The following is a 22,294-nucleotide window of genomic DNA, read 5'->3' on the forward strand; positions in this document are numbered from 1 at the left end:
TATGCAAGGGTGTTCAAGAAAGGAGCAATGAGCAAGAAATGCTCTATTGGGTAACATTCATCTCATTAAGCTGAGGACAGAACAGTATTTTTATATTTATAGTTCATATTTTGTTTGGAATAGGCAAGGTAGAAAATAACAAAAATTTCAAACGTGTTTTTCTTTAACATCGTATTTGGAACTTTAACTAAGTGAAATGCTGATAAAGAAGTTGACCATGCATTTCACCTTGGCACGAGGGGAAATCATACTGTACGTGTCAGTGGCAAGATGATAAAACTATTTGGGCTTTATGGAAAACAAATGTCTTTACTCAGTGATTTAATCCTGATTTTCTGAGAGTTATTTTCCTCTCCTCAGCGATATCCTACGACTTTGTCCGGAGAGTTGGTCAGAAATACTTTGTGTCCTACAAGAAGAGAGACTCTTTCTCCAGCGCCGTTGAGTTCTGCTCACAACAAGGCTTGGAGCTGGCTTTGCCCCAGAACGAGGAGGAGAACAGCAAACTGACTCAGTTATTTGAGGACATTCACAAAGAAGTCTGGATCAACGTCAACAATAACAGAGCTGAGGGGAATTTTCAGACTGATATGAAGAGCCGACCTCTGACCTTTACCAAATGGGGAGAAGGGCAGCCAGACAAATCCATCCAGGGTACAGGCTGCACCATGCTGTCAGAAAATGGTGTCTGGCAAGTGACAAGCGAATGCTGCATGAATGCTTACATCATATGTCAGATATAAAAAGGTCAAACTGCAATTTTCTTCTGTATGTTTTATGTTGGTAGAAAGTACTATATTACTGTCTGAAATGTAAGGAATTAGCGAAAAAAGTATTACTTTCGCATTCTGACATATCTGTGAACTAATCAATCAAAATGTAAACTGCTTCAATGATTCAGATTGGGACAAACTGCTTTCAGACAGTTTTACTTTCAAGTGTAACCATTTCATAAATCATCATTAAAAGTGTTTAACTGCTTCAGCTTCAGCATTACTCTCGCACATATTTTCCTATATGAAAAATAATAAGTAAACAATGTATGAAATATTATTCAAGTATATTCAAACAAAAATATGTATTCTTAAAGCATATGCCCCAGTAAACACAACAGTACATTCATTCATTGATTTTAGCATGCCGAGGAATCTTTTAAAATGTTTTTTAGCAATAGCGAGTGTGTGGTCCATTAATAAATTCTACAATTACTCAATACCACCTGCTGATAAAAGTGAAGGGGTTACCCTCTAAGCTAGCAGCAACAACAATGGCTCAATCCTAAGCGGGACTGACAAGCTGCTCCTGAGTTTTTTGCAGCCTCCACCCACCCACTCATTGGCTGTGGACTGATTTTGTCACTGAGATAGCAAAGATCTAGTCACCAACCTTTAAATATGTGTACTTGAGTCTTTTAATCCATCATGGCCACCTAAAATCACAGATCAGGGTGCAAAGTCGATGCAATTCTTATGTTATCTCATTGAAACAAAGTTAAGTTATATATCTTATTACTACACTATCATTATTGGGTTAAAAAAAGAGGGAGGATCTTGGACTGATAAACTTCCTCTATTCTAAGAAAAATCCCAAACTTTGCATCTGTTGACCAGATCACTCATACATGAAACATTTTTCTTTGGAAGTAGAGAGGAAGCAGCACACAGCAGATCACTCTCATTTATACGGTGAGTTCTTCTCTGCTTATCACTATGTATTACTTGATTGTGTTATTAAGTCCTTTTAAATAACTTTTCATTTAATATAATGTTTCAGTTCTACACTGAGAAGATCAAGATGTGGCCCCTATTCTGCGTTTTCTGCCTGCTTAATTTTATTGGCAGCAATATTATTAATGGGCAGACAGCATGTTGTGGGCCACCCGGTCCAGCTGGTCGTCCTGGGACACCTGGGACACCTGGGAAACCTGGGAGCTCCGGATCTGGCCCACCTGGTGACTCTGGGACACCTGGGACACGTGGGGAACCTGGTGCTGGACTTCCTGGTCAAAAAGGTGGGTATTTTCAATTTCAGCAGAGTAGTGTTCTGAAGAGTTTTATTTCTGACCAAACTAAGACCATCCTTTTTGTCTGAATTCTGGCACATTGCCACGGGCAGTACGAGAAAATAAAGACCTTTTTGAACATTAAAGCATGTAAACGTGTGCGAGTAGAAGCACAACATACAAATGTGACCTGGAAAGTATCATAACATGTCCTCTTTAACGCCTACTGTTACATCTATTGTGCTTGAATGGTTGTAATGCCTTTGATCGAAATTGAGCTTGCTTCCCCCTAACTCCTGACCCATTAAGGTGTCCCCTAAATTCTCACTGTTGTGCCTCTCGTGTCAAGATGTTGAACTTCACTTCATAATGTATTAATTATTAATTAACTAATAAGAAACATTGAGCATTCCCTGAGAAGGAGAATTCAGGTATTTTGTTCTCGCTCTACAGGAAGTTTGGGTCCTAAAGGAGATACTGGACCACGTGGACTACTTGGAGGACCTGGAGTTTGCCAGGGTAAGATATTTTACAATATATATATAACAAACTCATTATAGTTGTAACAATTTTTCATAGGCTTTGCTTAGCTAAACAAAATGGCTTTTTGTCATTTACAATAGAGTGTTCAACGCTATACTATAACATGTGCACATTTGACTGTTTTCATTGTCCTGCACAATTTCAACTTAAGATGGCTGCAATATTTGATTTACAAACAGCAGACGTAACAACATTACTGAGTTATTGTGATGTTAATAATGAAAAGAACTGAAGATGAACTGAATTATGAGCCTTGGATGTGAAGGGACTTGGATTGCAAAACAAATCTTCTTTTTTATTAAATTCGCAATATGGACTAGTGCAATATCCAAATAGTAGTTGGCACAATATTTTGCAATAGCAAAACATGTTCATAAAGTATTTTTTTGCAAATTATAATGTTATATTGTAATTTCCTTTAATATTGCCAATCATATCGCAATTGATCAGTCAAAATGATCTCAAATCGTATTTTTTTCCAAATCGAGCAGCCCTGATATAATCACATGTGAGCTCCAAAGTATTTACAATTTAGTAATTGAATGTATTGTGTTTAATCCAGATTGTGGAAGCAAGGACTACACAGCCTTAACAGTGAGATTTTCTAAGTTCGAGCTGGGTAAGTACCCTCTTTGAAACACCATATGCTGGGCTTTTTCATGCAGTGGCTCAGTAGGGGCTTGGACTGGGAGCCGTAGGGCTGCTGGTTCAAGTCCCCAAAGAGACCTAAAATAGGAGTGTGGTCTGCTACTTGGAGAGGTCCCGGTTCACCTCCTGGGCCCTGCCGTGGTGCCTTTGAGCAAGGCATCGGAGAGAAAGAACAGAGAGGAACCTTGGGTCAAAAACAAAAGGTGAGTTTGTAAAAACAAATGGTTTCACTCGATCAGTTATATTTGTTTTTTCTGCATATGCTCTTCTCTTTTTAGTCATAAACTTTGACTTTGTCCGGAGAGTTGGTCAGAAATACTTTGTGTCCAACAAGAAGACAGACTCTTTCTCCACTGCCGTCGAGTTCTGCACCCAACAAGGCTTGGAGCTGGCTTTGCCCCTGAGCGAGGAGGAGAACAGCAAACTGACTCAAGTGTTTGGGGTACATTTAAAAAAAGCCTGGATCAACGTCAACAATAACAGAGCTGAGGGGAATTTTCTGACTGATATGAAGAACCAACCTCTGACCTTTACCAAATGGGGAGAAGGGCAGCCAGACAAATCCATCCAGGGTACAGGCTGCACCATGCTGTCAGAAAATGGTGTCTGGCAGGTGACATCCGAATGCTTTCAGAATAATTACATCATATGTCAGATATAAAAAGGTCACACTGCAATTTAACTTTTCTTCTGTATGTTTTATGTTGGTAGAAAGTACTATATTACTGTCTGAAATGGAAGAAGTTGGCAAAAAAGTATGCCTTTTGTATTCTCCCATATTAATATCTGTGAACTAATCAATCAAAATGTAAACTGCTTCAATGATTCAGATTAGGACAAACTGCTTTTAGACAGTTTTACTTTCTGGTGTAACCGTTTCATAAACCATGCTTGTGATATGTCAATCTCATTAAAAGTGTTGAACTGCTTCAGCATCATAGCATTACTGTCGCACATGTTTTCCTATATGAAAGTAAACAATATATGAAATATCATTCAAGTAAATAAAAACAAAAATATGTATTCTTAAAGCATATGCCCCAGTAAAAGTATACAGCAGTGAGGTTCATTCATTCATTCATTGATGTCAGCATGCCTAAGCATATTTTTGAATATTTTAGCATGTTTTAGCAATAGTGAGTGTGCGGTCCATTGAAAGAGAATGAAGTCCTTAGTACTGTAGCTTTGCAGTGTATGTATACTTTGTTTGTCGGTAAATAAATTCTAATATTACTCAATGCCACCTGCTGATAAAAGTGAAGGGGTTACCCTCTAAGCTAACAGCAACAACAATGGCTCAATCCTAAGCGGGACTGACAAGCTGATCCTGAGTTTTTTGCAGCCTCGACCCACCCACTCATTGGCTGTGGACTGATTTTGTCACTGAGATAGCAAAGATCCAGTCACCAACCTTTAAATATGTGTAGTTCAGTCTTTTAATGCAACATGGCCACCTAAAATCACAGCTCAGGGTGCAAAGTCAATACAATTCTTATGTTATCTCATTGAAACAAAGTTAAGTTATATATCTTATTACTACACTATCATTATTGGGTTAAAAAAAGAGGGAGGATCTTGGACTGATAAACTTCCTCTATTCTAAGAAAAATCCCAAACTTTGCATCTGTTGACCAGATCACTCATACATGAAACATTTTTCTTTGGAAGTAGAGAGGAAGCAGCACACAGCAGATCACTTTCATTTATACGGTGAGTTCTTCTCTGCTTATCACTATTTAATACTTGATTATGTTATTAAGTCCTTTTAAACAACTTTTCATGTTTCGCTAATTACATTTAGCCTGTAGTTTTGTATTAATTTAGATGGTAGTATACCTCTGTTTGGAATATTTCCAGAACCCACATCTATGAGTGCATGGAAAATACCAATTTACATCCAGCTACGAACTATTGGTTCTAAAATATGATACACATATTTCTAGTGAAGCTCTATAATAGAAAAATCTCAACTATATTTAATATACATTTCAGTTCTACAGTGAGAAGATCAAGATGTGGCCCCTATTCTGCGTTGTCTGCCTGTTGAATTTTATTGGCAGCAGTATTATTAATGGGCAGACATGTCTTTGTCTGGAACCTGGGCCACCTGGTCTTGATGGGCCAGCTGGTCTTGATGGGCCAAATGGTCTTGATGGGCTAGCTGGTGGTCCACGTGGACCACGTGGACCACCTGGTGTCCCTGGGACAACTGGGGAACCTGGTGCTGGTCCTCTTGGTCAAAAAGGTGGGTATTTTCAATTTCAGCAGAGTAGTGTTCTGAAGAGTTTTATTTCTGACCAAACTAAGACCATCCTTTTTGTCTGAATTCTGGCACATTGCCACGGGCAGTACGAGAACAATAAAGACCTTTTTGAACATTAAAGCATGTAAACGTGTGCGAGTAGAAGCACAACATACAAATGTGAACCTTAAATGTATCACAACATGTCCTCTTTAAGGCCTACTGTTACATCTATTGTGCTTGAATGGTTGTAATGCCTTTGATCAAAATTGAGCTTGCTTCCCCCTAACTCCTGACCCATTAAGGTGTCCCCTAAATTCTCACTGTTATGCCTCTCGTGTCAAGATGTTGAATTAAACACTTCATAATGTATTGATTATTAATTAACTAATAAGAAACATTGAGCATTCCCTGAGAAGGAGAATTCAGGTATTTTGTTCTCGCTCTACAGGAAGTTTGGGTCCTGAAGGAGATCCTGGACCACGTGGACTAACTGGAGGACCTGGAGTTTGCCAGGGTAAGATATTTTACAATATATATATAACAAACTCATTATAGTTGTAACAATTTTTCATAGGCTTTGCTTAGCTAAACAAAATGGCTTTTTGTCATTTACAATAGAGTGTTCAACGCTATACTACAACATGTGCACATTTGACTGTTTTCATTGTCCTGCACAATTTCAACTTAAGATGGTTGCAATATTTGATTTACAAACAGCAGACGTAACAACATTACTGAGTTATTGTGATGTTAATAATGAAAAGAACTGAAGATGAACTGAATTATGAGCCTTGGATGTGAAGGGACTTGGATTGCAAAACAAATCTTCTTTTTTATTAAATTCGCAATATGGACTAGTGCAATATCCAAATAGTAGTTGGCACAATATTTTGCAATAGCAAAACATGTTCATAAAGCATTTTTTGCTAATTATAATGTTATATTGTAATTTCCTTTTATATCGCCAATCATATCGCAATTGATCAGTCAAAATTATCTCAAATAGTTATTTTTTCCAAATCGAGCAGCCCTGATATAATCACATGTGAGCTCCAAAGTATTTACAATTTAGTAATTGAATGTATTGTGTTTAATCCAGATTGTGGAAGCAAGGACTACACAACCTTAACAGTGGTATTTTCGAAGTTCGAGCTGGGTAAGTACCCTCTTTGAAACACCATATGCTGGGCTTTTTGGAAAGTGTCTGACGTTAGCTGTTTTAAAACTCAACTGCCTTACTGTGCTCAAAGAGCTAAAATAGGGAACATAGTGGAATAAAAAAAAACACTAGATCACGGAAACACTAGACTATATTGTTGTTTTTTTGGCATTAACTAAATTAAATGTCCTGTTTGGGGTTCCTGTTCACCAAGCTGCCAACCATACGGGGAAATAAAACATTATAAGAGAACTGAGTAAATTCAAGCTTTTTTAATGCAGACATTAAGAGGAATGTAATTTGTCTGAATCAGGAGGTAAAAGAGTAAAAAGCTTTTACTGTCAGAAAAAGAACAGAGAGCAACTTGAGAGTCAAAAAAACATTTTGAGTTTGTAAAAACAGTTATATTTGTTTTTTTCTGAATATGCTCTTCTCTTTTTAGCTATAATCTACGACTTTGTCCGGAGAGTTGGTCAGAAATTATTTGTGTCCTACAAGGAGAGAGATTTTTTCTCCACTGCCGTCGAGTTCTGCACACAACAAGGCTTGGAGCTGGCTTTGCCCCAGAACGAGGAGGAGAACAACATACTGACTCAGATCTTTGGGGACATTTACAAAGAAGCCTGGATCAACGTCAACAATAAGGGGAATTTTCAAACTGATATGAAGAACCGACCTCTGACCTTTACCAAGTGGGGGAATGGGCAGCCAGACAAATCCATCCAGGGTACCGGCTGCACAAGGTTGACAGAAAATGGCTTCTGGGAAGTGACCACTGAATGCACCAACAATGGTTACATCATTTGTCAGTTATAAAATGTAAATGAAAAAAATATGTATTCGCTCATGCTTATATCCAACAAAAATAACTAAATATTCACCTTAAAGGTATGTGTAAGCATCTGATGGCCAACATCACACAAAGATATCAAACCCAGACAAGTTCTTAAACCTTTGCCAAGTGACCACTGATTAAAACGTATCATTTAAAACCAGTGGCGAGCCGTGAGCTTTATACCTAGGCCCTCTGACCCCCACCCCTTCCCTCGAAAAAAAGAAAAAAAAATAGTTATTACGTCACAGCGTATACTTCAGCGGAATATCAAAACAATGGCCCAGGGTGCAAAACGCATCAATGACAGCGACCCTCTACCACACAAAACAAGACCTGTGAACCCAATTTATGTTCTTTGACATTGAAAATGATATTGCATTGTGTTTGTTACTTTCGTTGCAGTTGTATGTCTTAAGTGTAATTTGGCATGATTTTATTTTGAAGGCGAGTTCACGCTGTTGACAGGAAGTTGTTGTTGCTATGGAAACAAGAAAAGTTTCACAGCGGGCGGAACTTGTCATCTAGTCCGCGATAATAAAACCCACCCATTTAGAGGGAAGATATGATTGGTCAATTGTACTGTCATTTGACATTACTCTCTCGTTCAGTTACTATAGCGGGCCCTCTGTGAATCGCAGAGAGGGCCAGATGAGCTTCTTTCATGTAACCCACATTCAAACAGAGACTGAACGCGTCTATCGTTTTTCCAACCCAGTTTAGATTTAACCACGCCCACTTCCGCATTACGCAAGCATCGACGTAGCTCTACGTGATAGCGTCAGCAGTTATAGCTGTCGCGGTAAAGCAGAATATTGAATAGTTGGTTTGACTGAAAGTAAACGATCCTATAATCAAAGCCATATCGAAGAGTCCTGAGATTGTATTACTGGTGTTTTATCATCTATAAATAGCCTGTGTGTATCCTCAAATTTCGTTTTCAGGACAAACAAAAGACGTTTTAAAGATCTTATCAGCTGGTGTAAGTGCAGAATATTGACTATAACCTTAACTATTACTGTGTACTTCATTTATCTGACAGCATTATTTAATAATACTATTTTATATATATATATATATACACTTTTATTAATTCATACTCTTTTTAAATATATACACACATTTATAGACATATATATATATAAACACACACTTATATGTACTCACACGTGTATTTATTCATTTATACACACAGATTTATTCATTCATTTATACACACACTCACATATACACTTTATATTAATTCATTTGTACACACACATACATATGTATGTATAAATAAACACACACAAACAAAACAACACAATATAATAAACACAGTTGCAATAATCATTTGTACACACACACACATAAATATATATATATATATATAAACAAAACAACACAATATAATAAAAGCAGTTGCAATAATAATAACATAATATGATATGATCAATTCTACCCTTTTGTTTTTGCTCCCATATTTCAATTAAAAGATATTTGTCAAAATCAATATTGGTGCGGGCTCTTTTGCAAAGATTATCAATAACACCACCTGACAGTTGTTGCAGATTATACAGCATTACTTGTTACTTACACACATGTGCGATGGTCCCAAAAAAGCCAAAATCTGCACTGTAAAAAAATATATACATTTAGGCACTCTGAATAAGGGTTGACTGTGTAATAATCATGCCTTTTAATTGGTGTATATGTCTCACCAGGTGAAGGCTGGGACAGTGGGAGGGGTGAGGTAGGAGCAGGGGACTGCTGAATGCTGAGCTGAAGTCCCAGGATACAATCCCAAGTTGACTGCATGATCCACTTACCTGTTTGCATCAACTGCAGGAGGTCAAGCAGGGGTCATGTGATGTCCTTTAGGTTGGATGCACACCAGCCTCTGGAAAGATTTCATGACTGCAGAGGGCAGTGGACCTTTAGTCATTTCATACTGTGATGTAGGGTAATGGATTTGTATTAACAGGGAGGTTATATTTCAGCATTTGAGATACACCTTGAGGCCTGATTTGGTAAAAAGCCCACTTACCACGACAAGGTACAGGCCATAAATGGGATAAGACATGACAAAGACATAAGGTGAAAAACAAATGAGAAAGAAAGGCATACACATATACAAACAGATACATAAAGGGTGTAGAGGGGCACTGACTAGTGTCCTGCTTCTAAACAGAGGGATGGGGGTGACGAGGAGTCAGAGGGTGTAGAGGGGCACCAAATAGTGTCCTGCTTCTAAACAGAGGGATGGGGGTGACGAGGAGTCAGAGGGTGTAGAGGGGCACCAAATAGTGTCCTGCCTCTAAACAGAGGGATGGGGGTGACGAGGAGTCAGAGGGTGTAGAGGGGCACCAAATAGTGTCCTGCCTCTAAACAGAGGGATGGGGGGTGACGAGGAGTCAGAGGGTGTAGAGGGGCACCAAATAGTGTCCTGCCTCTAAACAGAGGGATGGGGGTGACGAGGAGTCAGAGGGTGTAGAGGGGCACCAAATAGTGTCCTGCCTCTAAACAGAGGGATGGGGGTGACGAGGAGTCAGAGGGTGTAGAGGGGCACTGAAGTGTCCTGCCTCTAAACAGAGGGATACAATAAATACATTAATGTTTTTTTGAATGGCTGGTGTTCAACACCACTGCCAAACTTAAACTGTGCTGTTTCACAGGGCGCCCAGAAAATAAACGCCGTCTTGAGCCAGCGCCTGACTTCCTGCGTGCAACAGCTGTAGGCTGGCAGCCAATCATCGGGCCTTGACGTCTGGAAGCCCGCCTTAAAATGGCGGCCCTTTTGCTGGTCAGGCTGCCAGATTTCCCAAAGGAATGGAAGGCTGACAGCAGTTTGGAGGGGTTGCTTCTCAGGACATTGTACTGCTTAGCCATTGCCAGTAGCCCAGCAGTGAAATGTGGATCCTGGCAACGACTTTTCATTTCCTCCATCATGTTATCCACAAGAGAGACGTCATCTGATGCGATATCTAAGAGGGAAAAATATTTAAATTAAAGGTTTATTTTTTAAGTTGATATTATACATATAGTAACAATTTATTAATTCATCAATCTATTAAGCACCAAAATGATGTGTGAACATAAACCTGCACACTCACAACTCACCTTCTTGTGGCCTATCACCAGTGACACTTCTGGAGGGCTGGACTTGTGCTGTCAATACACCTGTGAAGAGTAGCATATGATAGTATTCAGTTAATTTGTATTAACTATTTCAGTGCCTCTTTTCTGATGTTATGGTCCAAGGGGAAAGAAAAGTCTAGATAAATATATATATATATTGTGTGTGTGTGTGTGTGTGTGTGTGTGTGTGTGTGTGTGTGTGTGTGTGTGTGTGTGTGTGTGTGTGTGTGTGTGTGTGTGTGTGTGTGTGTGTGTGTGTGTGTGTGTGCTTGTGTTGTTCAGTTGAAATGTTCATAACAAACCTTCATCTTGTTGCTCCTGATGCGTAGTGCTTGGTTCATGAGCGCCTACAGATACCAAGAGATACATCAATTATGTGTGTCCCACATGGTATTAGTGATGGACATGGGTAATATAGAACTACTTTGTTATTTGATTTAAAGTTTCAATTATTTTATATAATTACACCATTATTAATGTAAGTTTTGTGTATTACTTACTTCTAAACGACTGACATGATTGCCTTTCAAGTCTGAGGGGTTGGAGGAAATCCAAAGAGATGGTTTCTATAAAACATTAAGGGATCAACATTAATTAAAAACTAAACAGTGTATATCCTTTATCTTGTAATCAAAACATGAAATGTTGGCAGTCTCATTACACCAGTTATTGTTAAAATATTGACTTTACCTGCCGATGTCAGTTTCATCAGCTCTGCTCTCATCTCTGGATTTATTGGTAGAAAGGAGTGTGACAAACAGCTGTAATGTTTCATCACTGCTGCCTGGTGTTTGCAAGGCGCTCCTGTTTGTTCTGCAGGGCAAGAACACAGCTCCAAATCCATGTCTACATCATAAGTTTGTGTAGATCCCTTCACCACAAACTTCTTGTCCTCAATCTGCAAAATCACAAGTCAAACAAGGATAAATGTATTTGTTACACAAGTGACATATGTGCGTATTGATTCTGTAGTGATAAACCTATAGCATATTATGTTTTTTCAGCTGTTATATCCATTACCTGCTGAATATGCAATGCTGCAATGTTGCCATCTTGGGGGAGGAATTTTGCTCGCTGGAATGATTCCCAGCGTCCAAGGGCAACATCAACAATGCGTGCCTCATAATAGGTCTCCAGCCTCGAGGTCAGCAGATCAAACAGCTGAGGAAGGTTGAAGGCCTTTGTCCTCTGCAGTATTTTGTCCTTGAGGACACGCATTGCCGCTTCTGCAAAATTGTTGGTATTGTTTCCTCTGGTGAGGAACACTCTCTTCTGGCGTACAGTCGGTCCAAGTACCTGAGGAACTTTTCATACCTGCAATTGGTTAAAAAAAGAAAAAATTATCCAAACAGTAAAGCTTAATCACTTCATTACATTGGGTGTTAGATGTTATTTGATAAGAATAAGTCCATTTCTCTCATATGGCTAAACAAAACATCACTAACTTGTCTGCATTAGATAGATAGATAGATAGATCGTACTTTATTGATCCCAAATTGGGAAATTGTTTTTGTTACAGCAGCATAAAAGGCATTTTACAATAAAACAAAATATACAAGAATAGAAATAAAATAAAATAAAATATAAAATAAAATATAAAATATACATGTCAAAATACAAAATAGAAAATATACATACAGATATTATATATATATATATATATATATACAAATATATATATATTCAAAATATATGGAATTATGGAGTATTAAATATGAAACAGATTATGTGTGAGTAAAATGTACAAGGTGGTTTTATTTCTAGAGAAACTATGGAGCAGAGAGTTCTCTTCCAGCCAGAGGTGATTTGTTGTACAGTGTTATTGCAGTGGGCAGGAATGTTTTCCAGTATCTGTCCTTGAGACAGGGGAGCTGCAGCATTCTGTTGGAGAAGGAGCTCCGTTGACTGTCCAGCTGCAGGTGGAGAGGATGGGTGGGGTTATCCATGATGGACAACAGCCTGTTCAGTGTCCTCCTCTCCACCACAGCTTCAAAGGGTTCCAGCTTGATGCCGATGACTGACCCAGCTTTCCTGATCAGTTTATTGATCCTGCTGGTGTCACCGGCTCTGATGCTGCCCCCCCAGCAGACCGCAGCAAAGAAGAGTGCACTAGCCACAACAGACTGATAGAAGATCTCCAGCATCTTACTGCATACGTTGAAGGATCTCAGCTTCCTCAGAAAATAGAGTCTGCTCATCCCCTTCTTGTACACAGCGTCAGTGTTGATCCTCCAGTTCAGCCCATTGTCTAAGTGCACTCCCAGGTACTTGTAGACCTCCACAACTGCCACATCCTCTCCCAGAATGCACAGGGGCAGAGGAGGAGATGTCCTCTTCCTCCTGAAATCAATGACCATCTCTCTGGTCTTGGCCACATTCAAAAGCAGATGATTTCTTCCAGTCCACTCAACAAAATCACCCACCAGCGCTCTGTACTCCTCCTCCCGTCCATCCCTTATACACCCTACCACTGCAGAGTCATCCGAAAACTTCTGCAGGTGGCATGACTCTGAGTTGTATAGAAAGTCAGAGGTGTATAAGGTGAACAGGAAAGGAGACAGCACAGTCCCCTGTGGGGCTCCAATACTACCAACCACCACATCAGACAGCACACTGCCCAGCCGGACGTACTGTGGTCTGTCCGTGAGGTAGTTGGTAATCCAGGAGATGGTGGACGAGTTTACCCTCATAGCCTGCAGCTTGTCACTCAGTAGCCGAGGCTGGATCGTGTTGAATGCACTGGAGAAATCAAAAAAGGTGATTCTCACAGTGCAACCCGATCCATTCAGGTATGAGTGAGCACGCTGCAGCAGGTAAATAATGGCATCGTCCACCCCCAGGTGAGGCTGGTAGGCAAATTGCAGAGGGTCAAGGAATGATCTCACCTGCGGTCTGAGATGGGCCAAGACCAGTCTCTCAAGCACCTTCATCACATGAGATGTGAGTGCTACAGGGCGATAGTCATTGAGCCCAGAAGGAGTTGTCTTTTTAGGGACCGGAACAACGCATGATGTCTTCCACAGCACCGGGATGGTCTCCAAGTGCAGGCTCAGGTTGAATATATACTGGAGAACAGGAGCCAGCTGGCGTGCACAGGTCCTCAGGACCCTGGGGCTGATACCATCAGGGCCAGCAGCCTTGCCTTGGTGGAGTTTTTCCATCTGACTCTGGACCTGTCCTGTGCTCACAGTGAAGCGGGGGGGGGGGGCTTGATGGCAGGGGGGATAGAGGGGGGGGGGTCTGAGGCAAGATGAGCAGAGGGGGGGGGGGGGGGTCAGCGGCAATGTGAGCAGAGGGGGGGTGCAGAAGACAGGCTGGGTGGTGGAGGAGAGGTGTGAAGTGTAGGTGGTGAGCAGAGGGGGGATGTTGACGCCAGGCTGAGAGGAGGAGGTGAGGTGAGAAGAGGAAGTGGAGGAGACAGCAGCGGGCGGAGAGCTAAACCTATTGAAGAAGGTGTTCAGCTCGTTGGCCCTCTCCAGGGTGCCCACAGTCAGTCTGTCTCTCCCTTTGAAGCCAGTGATAGCCTTCATCCCAGCCCAGACATCCCTGCTATTGTTCTGCTGGAGCTTAGTCTCCAGCTTCTTCCTGTACGAATCTCTGCCCCTCCTCAAATTGTCTCTCAGTTGATGCTGGATACTCTTCAGCATTGATTTGTCCCCAGACTTAAAAGCTTCCTTTTTCTTATTTAAAAGAGTTTTCAGGTCACTAGTAATCCAGGGTTTATTATTGGGGAAACAGTTGACAGTTTTAGCCGGTAATATTGTTTGTTCACAGAAGTTGATGTATTCTGTGATGCAGTCAGTCATATTATTGATGTCCTCTCCATGTGGCACACAAAGCACGTCCCAGTCAGTGGTCTCGAAGCAGTCCTGTAGAGCCTCATTAGCCCCTGGAGTCCATTTCCTCACAGTCCTGGTGGATACAGGCTGCCTCTGCACCAGAGGGACATATTTAGGAGCCAAAAAGACGAGGTTGTGGTCAGATCTGCCCAGGGGGGGGAGGGCAGTGGCACAATATGCGTTCTTGGTATTTGCATATAGAAGATCCATAGTATTATTTCCCCTGGTGGGGCATTTCACATACTGAGTGAATGTAGGCAGAGATTTGTCCAGTTTTGCACGGTTAAAATCCCCAGTTATTGTTATGAATGCATTTGGGTGAAGAGTTTGGAGTTTGGCCACAGAGGAGTGAATGACGTCACCAGCCACCTCCGCGTCCGCGTTCGGTGGAATATAGACAGCAACTACGATGACAGAATAAAGTTCTCTAGGTAGATAAAATGGACGTAATCCCACAGCTAGCAGTTCAATGTCCGGGCTACAGAAACGCTCCTTCACAGTAACATGTCCAGGATTACACCATCGTTCGTTCACATACAGTGCAATCCCTCCTCCTTTCTTTTTACCGCTCAGAATAACGTCCCTGTCCGCCCGAACACTCGTGAAGCCGGGGAGAGCCGTGTTATTATCCGGGATGAGCGAGTGCAACCAAGTCTCGGTAAAACACATGATGCTACACTCACGGTATTCCCACTGCGTCTTCGTCAGCAAAATTAAACACTAACCTGGCTACAACTGGATGCCCTCTTGCCTCGCTGTAAAGCCTATCCACACTGCCTATCTCCTGACAGTAAAGCATCTCTTTTACAATGGCAAAAAGTGCCGGTCTGTCTCCGTGAGTGACCCCACTCTCCTTGCTCCACAGCCACCTCCAAACTGCTTGTAGCAGATGGAAGGAGCACAGGAGAAGTGTGGCCTTAGGAAATGCTTTTCCCAGAGCTCCCCTCTCTGTCCTACAGTCATCTGTGATGACCAGTTGTGGCCCTTCGTGTCCTCTGCCAGCAAAGCCCTTCTCTCCAACAACTTGTTTGAGCTGTTCCAGCCCTTGAGCAATAGTCTGCTCATCCTCAGACTGGCAGAGGAGAATGCCCAGAGGGAGGCCACCTGCACAGCTGTGGGTCAGGAGGAGGAATACCCTGCAGTTTTCCCTGTCCATATTCCCTGAGGAATCTATGAAGCACAGCTCCCCACTGTGCTTCAGTTGGTGCACTTTCTTCATGAGTGGAGAACACACAACCACAAGAGGAGCTCCCTGGGAAGTTGTTCCCAGGAGAGCACAGGTGTCATTACACTTATTGTTGTAACTCTCCACTTGAAGCTTGAGCGCTGCCAACATCGTGGGACCTGTTTGCGTGCCATACTCCTCCCTACACACCTTGTGGAACAGTCTGGGTAGAAAATGAATTAGTTGGTATGGGTGTCACTTACATGCAGTAGAAAAGCGTATTTGTATTCACTGAATACATCATAGTTTTTATTGCATCGTTATTTATATAGTGGGTAGTAGGTATCTTGACCATGTTTCCAGATGTGATACCCACCTCTGTACATAAGGCAGGTCGGGGCAAATCTCCCTGTTGGCCGACACGTACACATAACGCTGCCCATACTCCATTTGGAGGTCGTGTTTCAGGACCGACAGTGCAGATGTTGGAGTGTGGCCAATTTCAAAGAGCCCTGTGAGTATGTTGTTTGCCTTTAACCCAACATCTCGGTGGCGGATGGCGTCCGCAACAAAAAGATTGTGGTTGTGCCTGTTTATTAGAATAACCTTAAATGGTAGGTCAGGCATGTGTGGGTCTTCGGTCCTATAACATAAATCAATATATATATCAATATTATGTAAAAAAAGCAAAACGTGAAATAATAAGTATGTGGATCAGTAAACTCACTTAATTTCCCCACGAGTACTCTTGAGTGTCGTGTGCATTTTTGCTTGACAGCAGGTGTTCTTGCTGCTTTTGGCTGCTCTCGGGTTCACCCTATGCTGACACTTATAACTTGCCTGAACAAAATAAAGCAGATTTATTATAGTACAGGTCAAAGTAAAAAGGATAATTAAAAGGTAACTTCAAGAAATATCAACAAGACAACACTTACTTTGAAAAGCACCCGCTTCCCCAACCTGGGTCGGGTAACATCCACCCTCCATGTCACCCCTGATGACCCCTTCAGCTTTTGTACCCACTCCTTGACCTGTTCCACAGTGTGGACATCCAGCCTCAAAGTGGCCTCAAAACCAGTGTGGTCCCCCAGTGAAACCACCTCTTCATACTGGCACACGTGGTATCTGAACTCACCTGGTAGCCAACCCTACAAGGAAACAGACAACTATTCATTCAAATCCACACACATAATACTGTGTCAGCTCAGAATACCAGTAAGAGTTTTGCCATGATCTGAAGAACTAAAGAGGACCATGAGGTTTAAAATGTACTGACTTTACTTAGAACTAGAGTAGAATACACATTATACTTGCAGGCTTAAAAAGTCTGAAAAATAAAAATCCAACCCTCAAAATCCTAAAACATTGGTATAGTTATGCTAACATGTTTATATTCTCTTTAAATGTACTTCATGTGTTTGCATGTTATACTTTGTAATGCCTTGTCTTTTATCTGGACAATAAGTCTGTTATTAAGTGGTATAGTTTAGATGATGATGATGATGATGTGTAGGTGAGGCATTGATATGAGCAAACACATTCAATGTAATTTGATGTTCATCATAGTATTGAGAGATAGGTCTTATTATCAGATACCTTCAACTGCGGGTACTCCTCTATATTGTTCTGTGTGCCTCCAGAGCACACTAAAACACGAGGTCTGAAATGAAAGCAAAAAAAACAGCTTATAGTTATTCAGGTACTATTCTGATGCTAATACTTTAGTACTTATACTTGAGTATTTCTACACTCTGGTACTTGTACTTTTACTCAAGTACAAGATCTTATCACTTCTTACACCTCTGGAAAGCACTTTTATGTAAAGGAATACATTTTTATAAATGTCCCAACATTTCATTTTTACATGGCAAAATGTTATATGTTGTATTATATAACAAAATAGACATTTATAACATATTATAAATGTCTACCTTTAAATAAAACATTAAATAGATACCTTTACATCCTAAACAGAAGGTCAAAACGTTAATATGTTAGATGACAAACAAAAAAACGAAACATTATATATATATATATAGGCTATATATACAGATGTTTGCTAATGTATCCCTCTTATATCCATCAGGAATTAATATTAAATGATGAATTAACGGTCAAAACGTTAATATGTTAGATGACAAACAAAAAAACGAAACATTATATATATATATATAGGCTATATATACAGATGTTTGCTAATGTATCCCTCTTATATCCATCAGGAATTAATATTAAATGATGAATTAACATTACCTCAGCACTGCATAAGTGTGGTCGTCAGTCATATTGACAAAGAAGCACTATTATATTGTATATTGTATATTATGCGGCGTTTAAAAGGACGGTATTTCGCTTGTCAGATTCAGATTTCGCGGGTGTGTCGCGTGAGGCAGTGATGTAACCATAGGGATGTGTGATGCTGTGACGTAACGCCGCGTCGATGCTTGCGTAATGCGGAAGTGGGATCTAAACTGGGTTGGAAAAACGATAGACGCAGACTGAACGGGCAGATTCGAAGGATTTATTTATTTGGAAATGTTATTTTATTAAATCAAGTTTTTTTTCGGTAAAACTAATGAAAAATATAACAAAAATAATATTAAAAAAATATATATTTTAAAAAAATATATTTCTTTTTAATGTTTTTAAATATTTTTTTTTGGAATATCTTAGGCCCTCACAGAGGGCCTAGAGGGCCCTGACGGCTCGCCACTGTTTAAAACAGAATGAATCGAAGAACATAGAGGAGCCTAGGCCACACTGTTTAAACATTAACATTAACTTACCAGTGTGTGCCTTTAACAAACGTCATTATTGGGGAAAATTCACAATATGGTATAGTTGTATTAGTATTCATGTGTTAATAAGACCACTTTTCAAATAAATTCAGTCAATTAAAGTTGTAAAAATGTTCTAAGTAACATATCTTAGTTGATAAGAAAAAAGCCCAATGACTTGTTTACATAACAAGCTTGAAATACACCCTTCCTATTTCTCCTTATTATAATCAATCTGAGGCTTCTGTTTTAAGGGATGAGCTGCCAACAGTCACAAGCATCATTTACCTACATTTGACTGATTTTCCTAATTTATAACTGAACTTATGAGGCAATATACCTCTAGTGAACGGCCCAGCCCTTCATATATGTTTCTGTATGTGGCCCTCGGTGAAAAAGGTTTGGACACCCCTGTTCTAGATTTAAAAAATCCCATATAAAGTCCTTAAACAAAATAGGTGAGTCTGTTTCTGATTACCTTTTGACCTCATGTCTGTGGCATAACCCTACACCCATTTGTTCTAAGGTAAGGTCTTTAAAAAGTTAAGCTAAAATAGATAAAACAGCTGTTAGCCGTGTAATTTACTCAAGTAGGAGTAAATTGTGTATTTGTTAGGGACTATTTCCTGCTGTGGATTCAGGGTGTTGGTATTTACTAAGGCTAAAATAAACTAAGTGCCTGTGACCATAGTAATGAGGCCATGTCACTCCTGTTAGGTGATGCTGTGTTTTTGCACAAAGAGGAAGCTCTGATGCACAGACAAAAAGCTCCTCAGTATAAGACCAATGCTTATTGTTTTTTTCATGGGAATTCTTGCAAATATGAAAAATATTATTATTATCATTATGTAATATTTTGTTGAGCAATATGAGAATATCAGCTTCCCAACAAATGCCAAAACTGTTCCAGAAATTATTTTCTATAAGAGATGATAACTAGACAAGTCACCCAGCTTTAAAACAGCTGGGTGTTTTAAAGCTACTAAACTGAGAAAACACAGAGATGTTGAGAGACACTTGCAGACACAAACCTCCATACACATTCCCACTAATCAACAAATTCCAACACCAGCCAACAGGAGACAAGACACACACAACCCCTCTCATTGTGTTGATTTTGCTCCCTCTCCAGCTTTCACTTCGGTGTTTTATCTTTTGTTTACTGGTGGGTTTTATTCTCACTGGCTCTGGGAATTCTCACTCTGGGAAGCAAAGCGTTGGCAGAAGCTCCATTTGATCTGTGGTCGCGCCAGTGGGGGAAAACAAGGGCATTTTGCAAATAAAAAAACACTGCCATGTAATTACAATGAAAATACATAAATATGAGTCCTCCTGACAGCGAGGGAAAGTGCCAGTGTCAGCATTGTGATGGTAAACAGTCTGTGAGGGAGTGTTTGTGTGACTCGGTGGGGGTCACCTCTATAACAGAGTTTCAACTGCGAAAATAAAAGTCCGGAAAACTTCCTGATAATCCAACCAGCCCTTTCAGAAGTTGGGGCTGTGAGTCGGCACACAGCAGGCTGGGGCTGATTTAGTATCAACAAAACCACAAGACAATTGTCCTTTTGAGGGAAAAAAAAAACAAAGCACAGACGACAAGGATATGTCAAAGAATATCAATGAACAGGTTTACTCGAGCAGAAAGAGTAGAGAATAGAGCCGAGAAAAAGTGGATTTGATTACTATTCAAATAAATAAAAGACAAGATAATCATCAACACTATGTTTGCAGGATTCCATCATTTGTTTGCTTTAGAAGTCATAAATTAATCATATTTCATTGTAAATCTGGGCTGACATATTGGACCAAAGTGTTTGTTTCTATAAGTTAATAATGAACTTCTTCAATTTTTTTAACTAAATCAAGAAATCACTTTGGGGTCTCGGACCTTGTGACAGATTTGTTCACCATGCTGTGGATGAGATTGCACTGGTATTATTATTGGAAACATTTGTATTCAAATATAATGCAACAATATGTGCAGTACAAAAATATATATATATTTCTTCTTTTTACTCATCTGTTGGAGGTACTTCTGGTTAAATGTTACAGGTTGTTTTGACATTTTATGAGTTAAATTATAGTATACTTGCAATTTGTTGAACATTGTTGTGTGGTAAATGTACTTGCCAATTCAAAGGATTTAATTTACTGTCCAGAGAGAAAGAGATTCCTGACTTCACTTCCACTAATCAACAGATGGTCAAATCCACATAGTTCTTGCATACGCCATCACAGAAAAACAAATTAAGCATTTTATTGTATGGCTTTTCTGTGGTGGACCAAAATGTGATTACATGGCAGGAAGACATCATAACACGTTTATTCTCAACATGAATAAGATAAGATACAGTTTTGCCCACATACTGAAATAAGAAACAAGAGTGGAGAAACTTCTCACTTGAACATTCATTTCTGATAAAAGAAATTCTGGGGGAAAAAAGAGCAGCAGACTGGGAAAGAGAGAGGAGGGGAGATGCTTATAGAGAGTGGCGCCAGTTAGGGCTGACAAAAACTGTGTACACTCCCAAATCATTACTCAACAACTAGTAACAACCGTTCTGTGCACACATAAAGACAACAAGCACACACACAAACATAGTGTGCCCGGAAAACAACAACCTCCCAACGACCCACGCTTATCTCAACACACCCAGGCTTTCTCTCTTTGGCATTCACTTACTCTCTCTCTAACAGACATACACTGACACACACACACACACACACACACACACACACACACACACACACACACACACACACACACACACACACACACACACACACACACACACACACACACACACACACACTACACACACACTACACACGAGCCTATCTTTCATCCCAAAATTCATGGAGGCAAATCTCTCTCATCCTCTACCAACCATTCTTTCTTTTCAACTCTCGAAGGCACCATCCCCTTCTCTGTCCAAGCATTGCCTATAAAATCTCCCCATTTCTCTGAAAAAACATTGAACAATTTACGTCACAGCACACTCCATATCCTTTATTTTCTCTGGCCTCATTTCAGACAAATGGTTGTTGTTTTTTGCCCCGAAATAACCTAGCTCAACTGAAGAAGCCTCATCCTTGTGGCAATATAGTTCTCATTAGCCATACCCTGGCAAGAGTAACTAAGTATGCATCTTGCAGCACAGGTTTGCAGGGTAACAACTTAGATGTGGTCAATATTGTACAATTATGTAATATAGTGACTTACTAACAACTTCAATTAGTAACACCATCTTTATCCGCTTGGGGTCACTTGTCATCATCACACAATACAACAGGAAAGCTAAAGCTGATTCCCAAATACTTTATTTTTTCTGTTCTGATATCATCGCAAACAGCACCAGGCTTAGTGAGAGTTGTAGTCCAGATGGCACGGAGCAAAAGAGGCATGGCCTTTATAATGGCGCATTTCCACCGCAGGCCTCGCTCGACTTAGTACGGTTTTGTTAGGCCTTGTTAGGCCCGGCTCACTTTAATGCTGCGCTTCCATTACAGTTTAGGAACTGGGGTAGTATCTATAGTAACGCAGTGTAGGCGGAGCCGTGACGTCATCTTCAATGAGCACCCCAGAAAAACAACATCAGCCGTTAGCTGTTAGCACTCAGAGCTCACAGCTCCTCATATCTGTTCAGAAACTAGACAAAAGTGAAACAAGTACAAACCACAGACTGCCTGTGTCATGGCGAGTACAGTCGCTGGTTTATTTATGTCTGTAGGCCGTTGTTGTGAGTGTGGACGGTCGGAGCATATATTGCGTTAGCTTAGCCGATCTCCATTTAGACAACACCCATTTTAAAAGGTTTTTTCGCCTGCCGTCTGTCTGCAGACTTGTCAAAGCATTCATTCATGGTTTTTACTAACCGGTATCAGTATGTTGTTACTTCGGCATCATTTTGAAACGTGTATTACAAATAAATCACGGTCAAATATGTTCATCTTGTTGTAGTTGTAG

General features: G+C 40.3%; 2 protein-coding genes across 5 annotated transcripts; one reads left to right on the plus strand and one right to left on the minus strand.

The window, feature by feature from the left end:
- Nucleotides 1–1,577: 1,577 nt before the first annotated feature.
- On the plus strand, nt 1,578–7,430 carry LOC117497321 (conglutinin-like). Of its 4 annotated transcripts, none has more exons than XM_034149290.1 (5): nt 1,578–1,685; nt 1,774–2,011; nt 2,456–2,521; nt 3,108–3,164; nt 3,472–4,128. In XM_034149290.1, exons 2-5 carry the CDS (start codon nt 1,795–1,797, stop codon nt 3,852–3,854), a joined length of 723 nt encoding a protein of 240 aa, XP_034005181.1. In that variant the 5' UTR covers nt 1,578–1,685; nt 1,774–1,794; the 3' UTR covers nt 3,855–4,128. The 4 variants fall into 4 exon arrangements, with proteins under 4 accessions (XP_034005181.1, XP_034005180.1, XP_034005179.1 ...); XM_034149289.1 differs by lacking the exons at nt 1,774–2,011; nt 2,456–2,521; nt 3,108–3,164; nt 3,472–4,128 and adding exons at nt 5,186–5,438; nt 5,887–5,952; nt 6,538–6,594; nt 7,040–7,430 and having other exon boundaries at nt 1,579–1,685; XM_034149288.1 differs by lacking the exons at nt 1,578–1,685; nt 1,774–2,011; nt 2,456–2,521; nt 3,108–3,164; nt 3,472–4,128 and adding exons at nt 4,792–4,903; nt 5,186–5,438; nt 5,887–5,952; nt 6,538–6,594; nt 7,040–7,430.
- A 7,634-nt stretch (nt 7,431–15,064) lies between these two features.
- LOC117497224 lies at nt 15,065–17,835 on the minus strand. The gene is made up of 6 exons (XM_034149105.1): nt 17,804–17,835; nt 17,147–17,210; nt 16,486–16,698; nt 16,278–16,390; nt 15,927–16,193; nt 15,065–15,773 (listed from the first exon to the last, which is right to left on the minus strand). Exons 1-6 carry the CDS (start codon nt 17,833–17,835, stop codon nt 15,065–15,067), a joined length of 1,398 nt encoding a protein of 465 aa, XP_034004996.1.
- Nucleotides 17,836–22,294: the final 4,459 nt, after the last annotated feature.

Source organism: Trematomus bernacchii, unplaced genomic scaffold (genome assembly GCF_902827165.1).
Source record: "Trematomus bernacchii unplaced genomic scaffold, fTreBer1.1, whole genome shotgun sequence".
Taxonomy (NCBI): domain Eukaryota; kingdom Metazoa; phylum Chordata; class Actinopteri; order Perciformes; family Nototheniidae; genus Trematomus; species Trematomus bernacchii.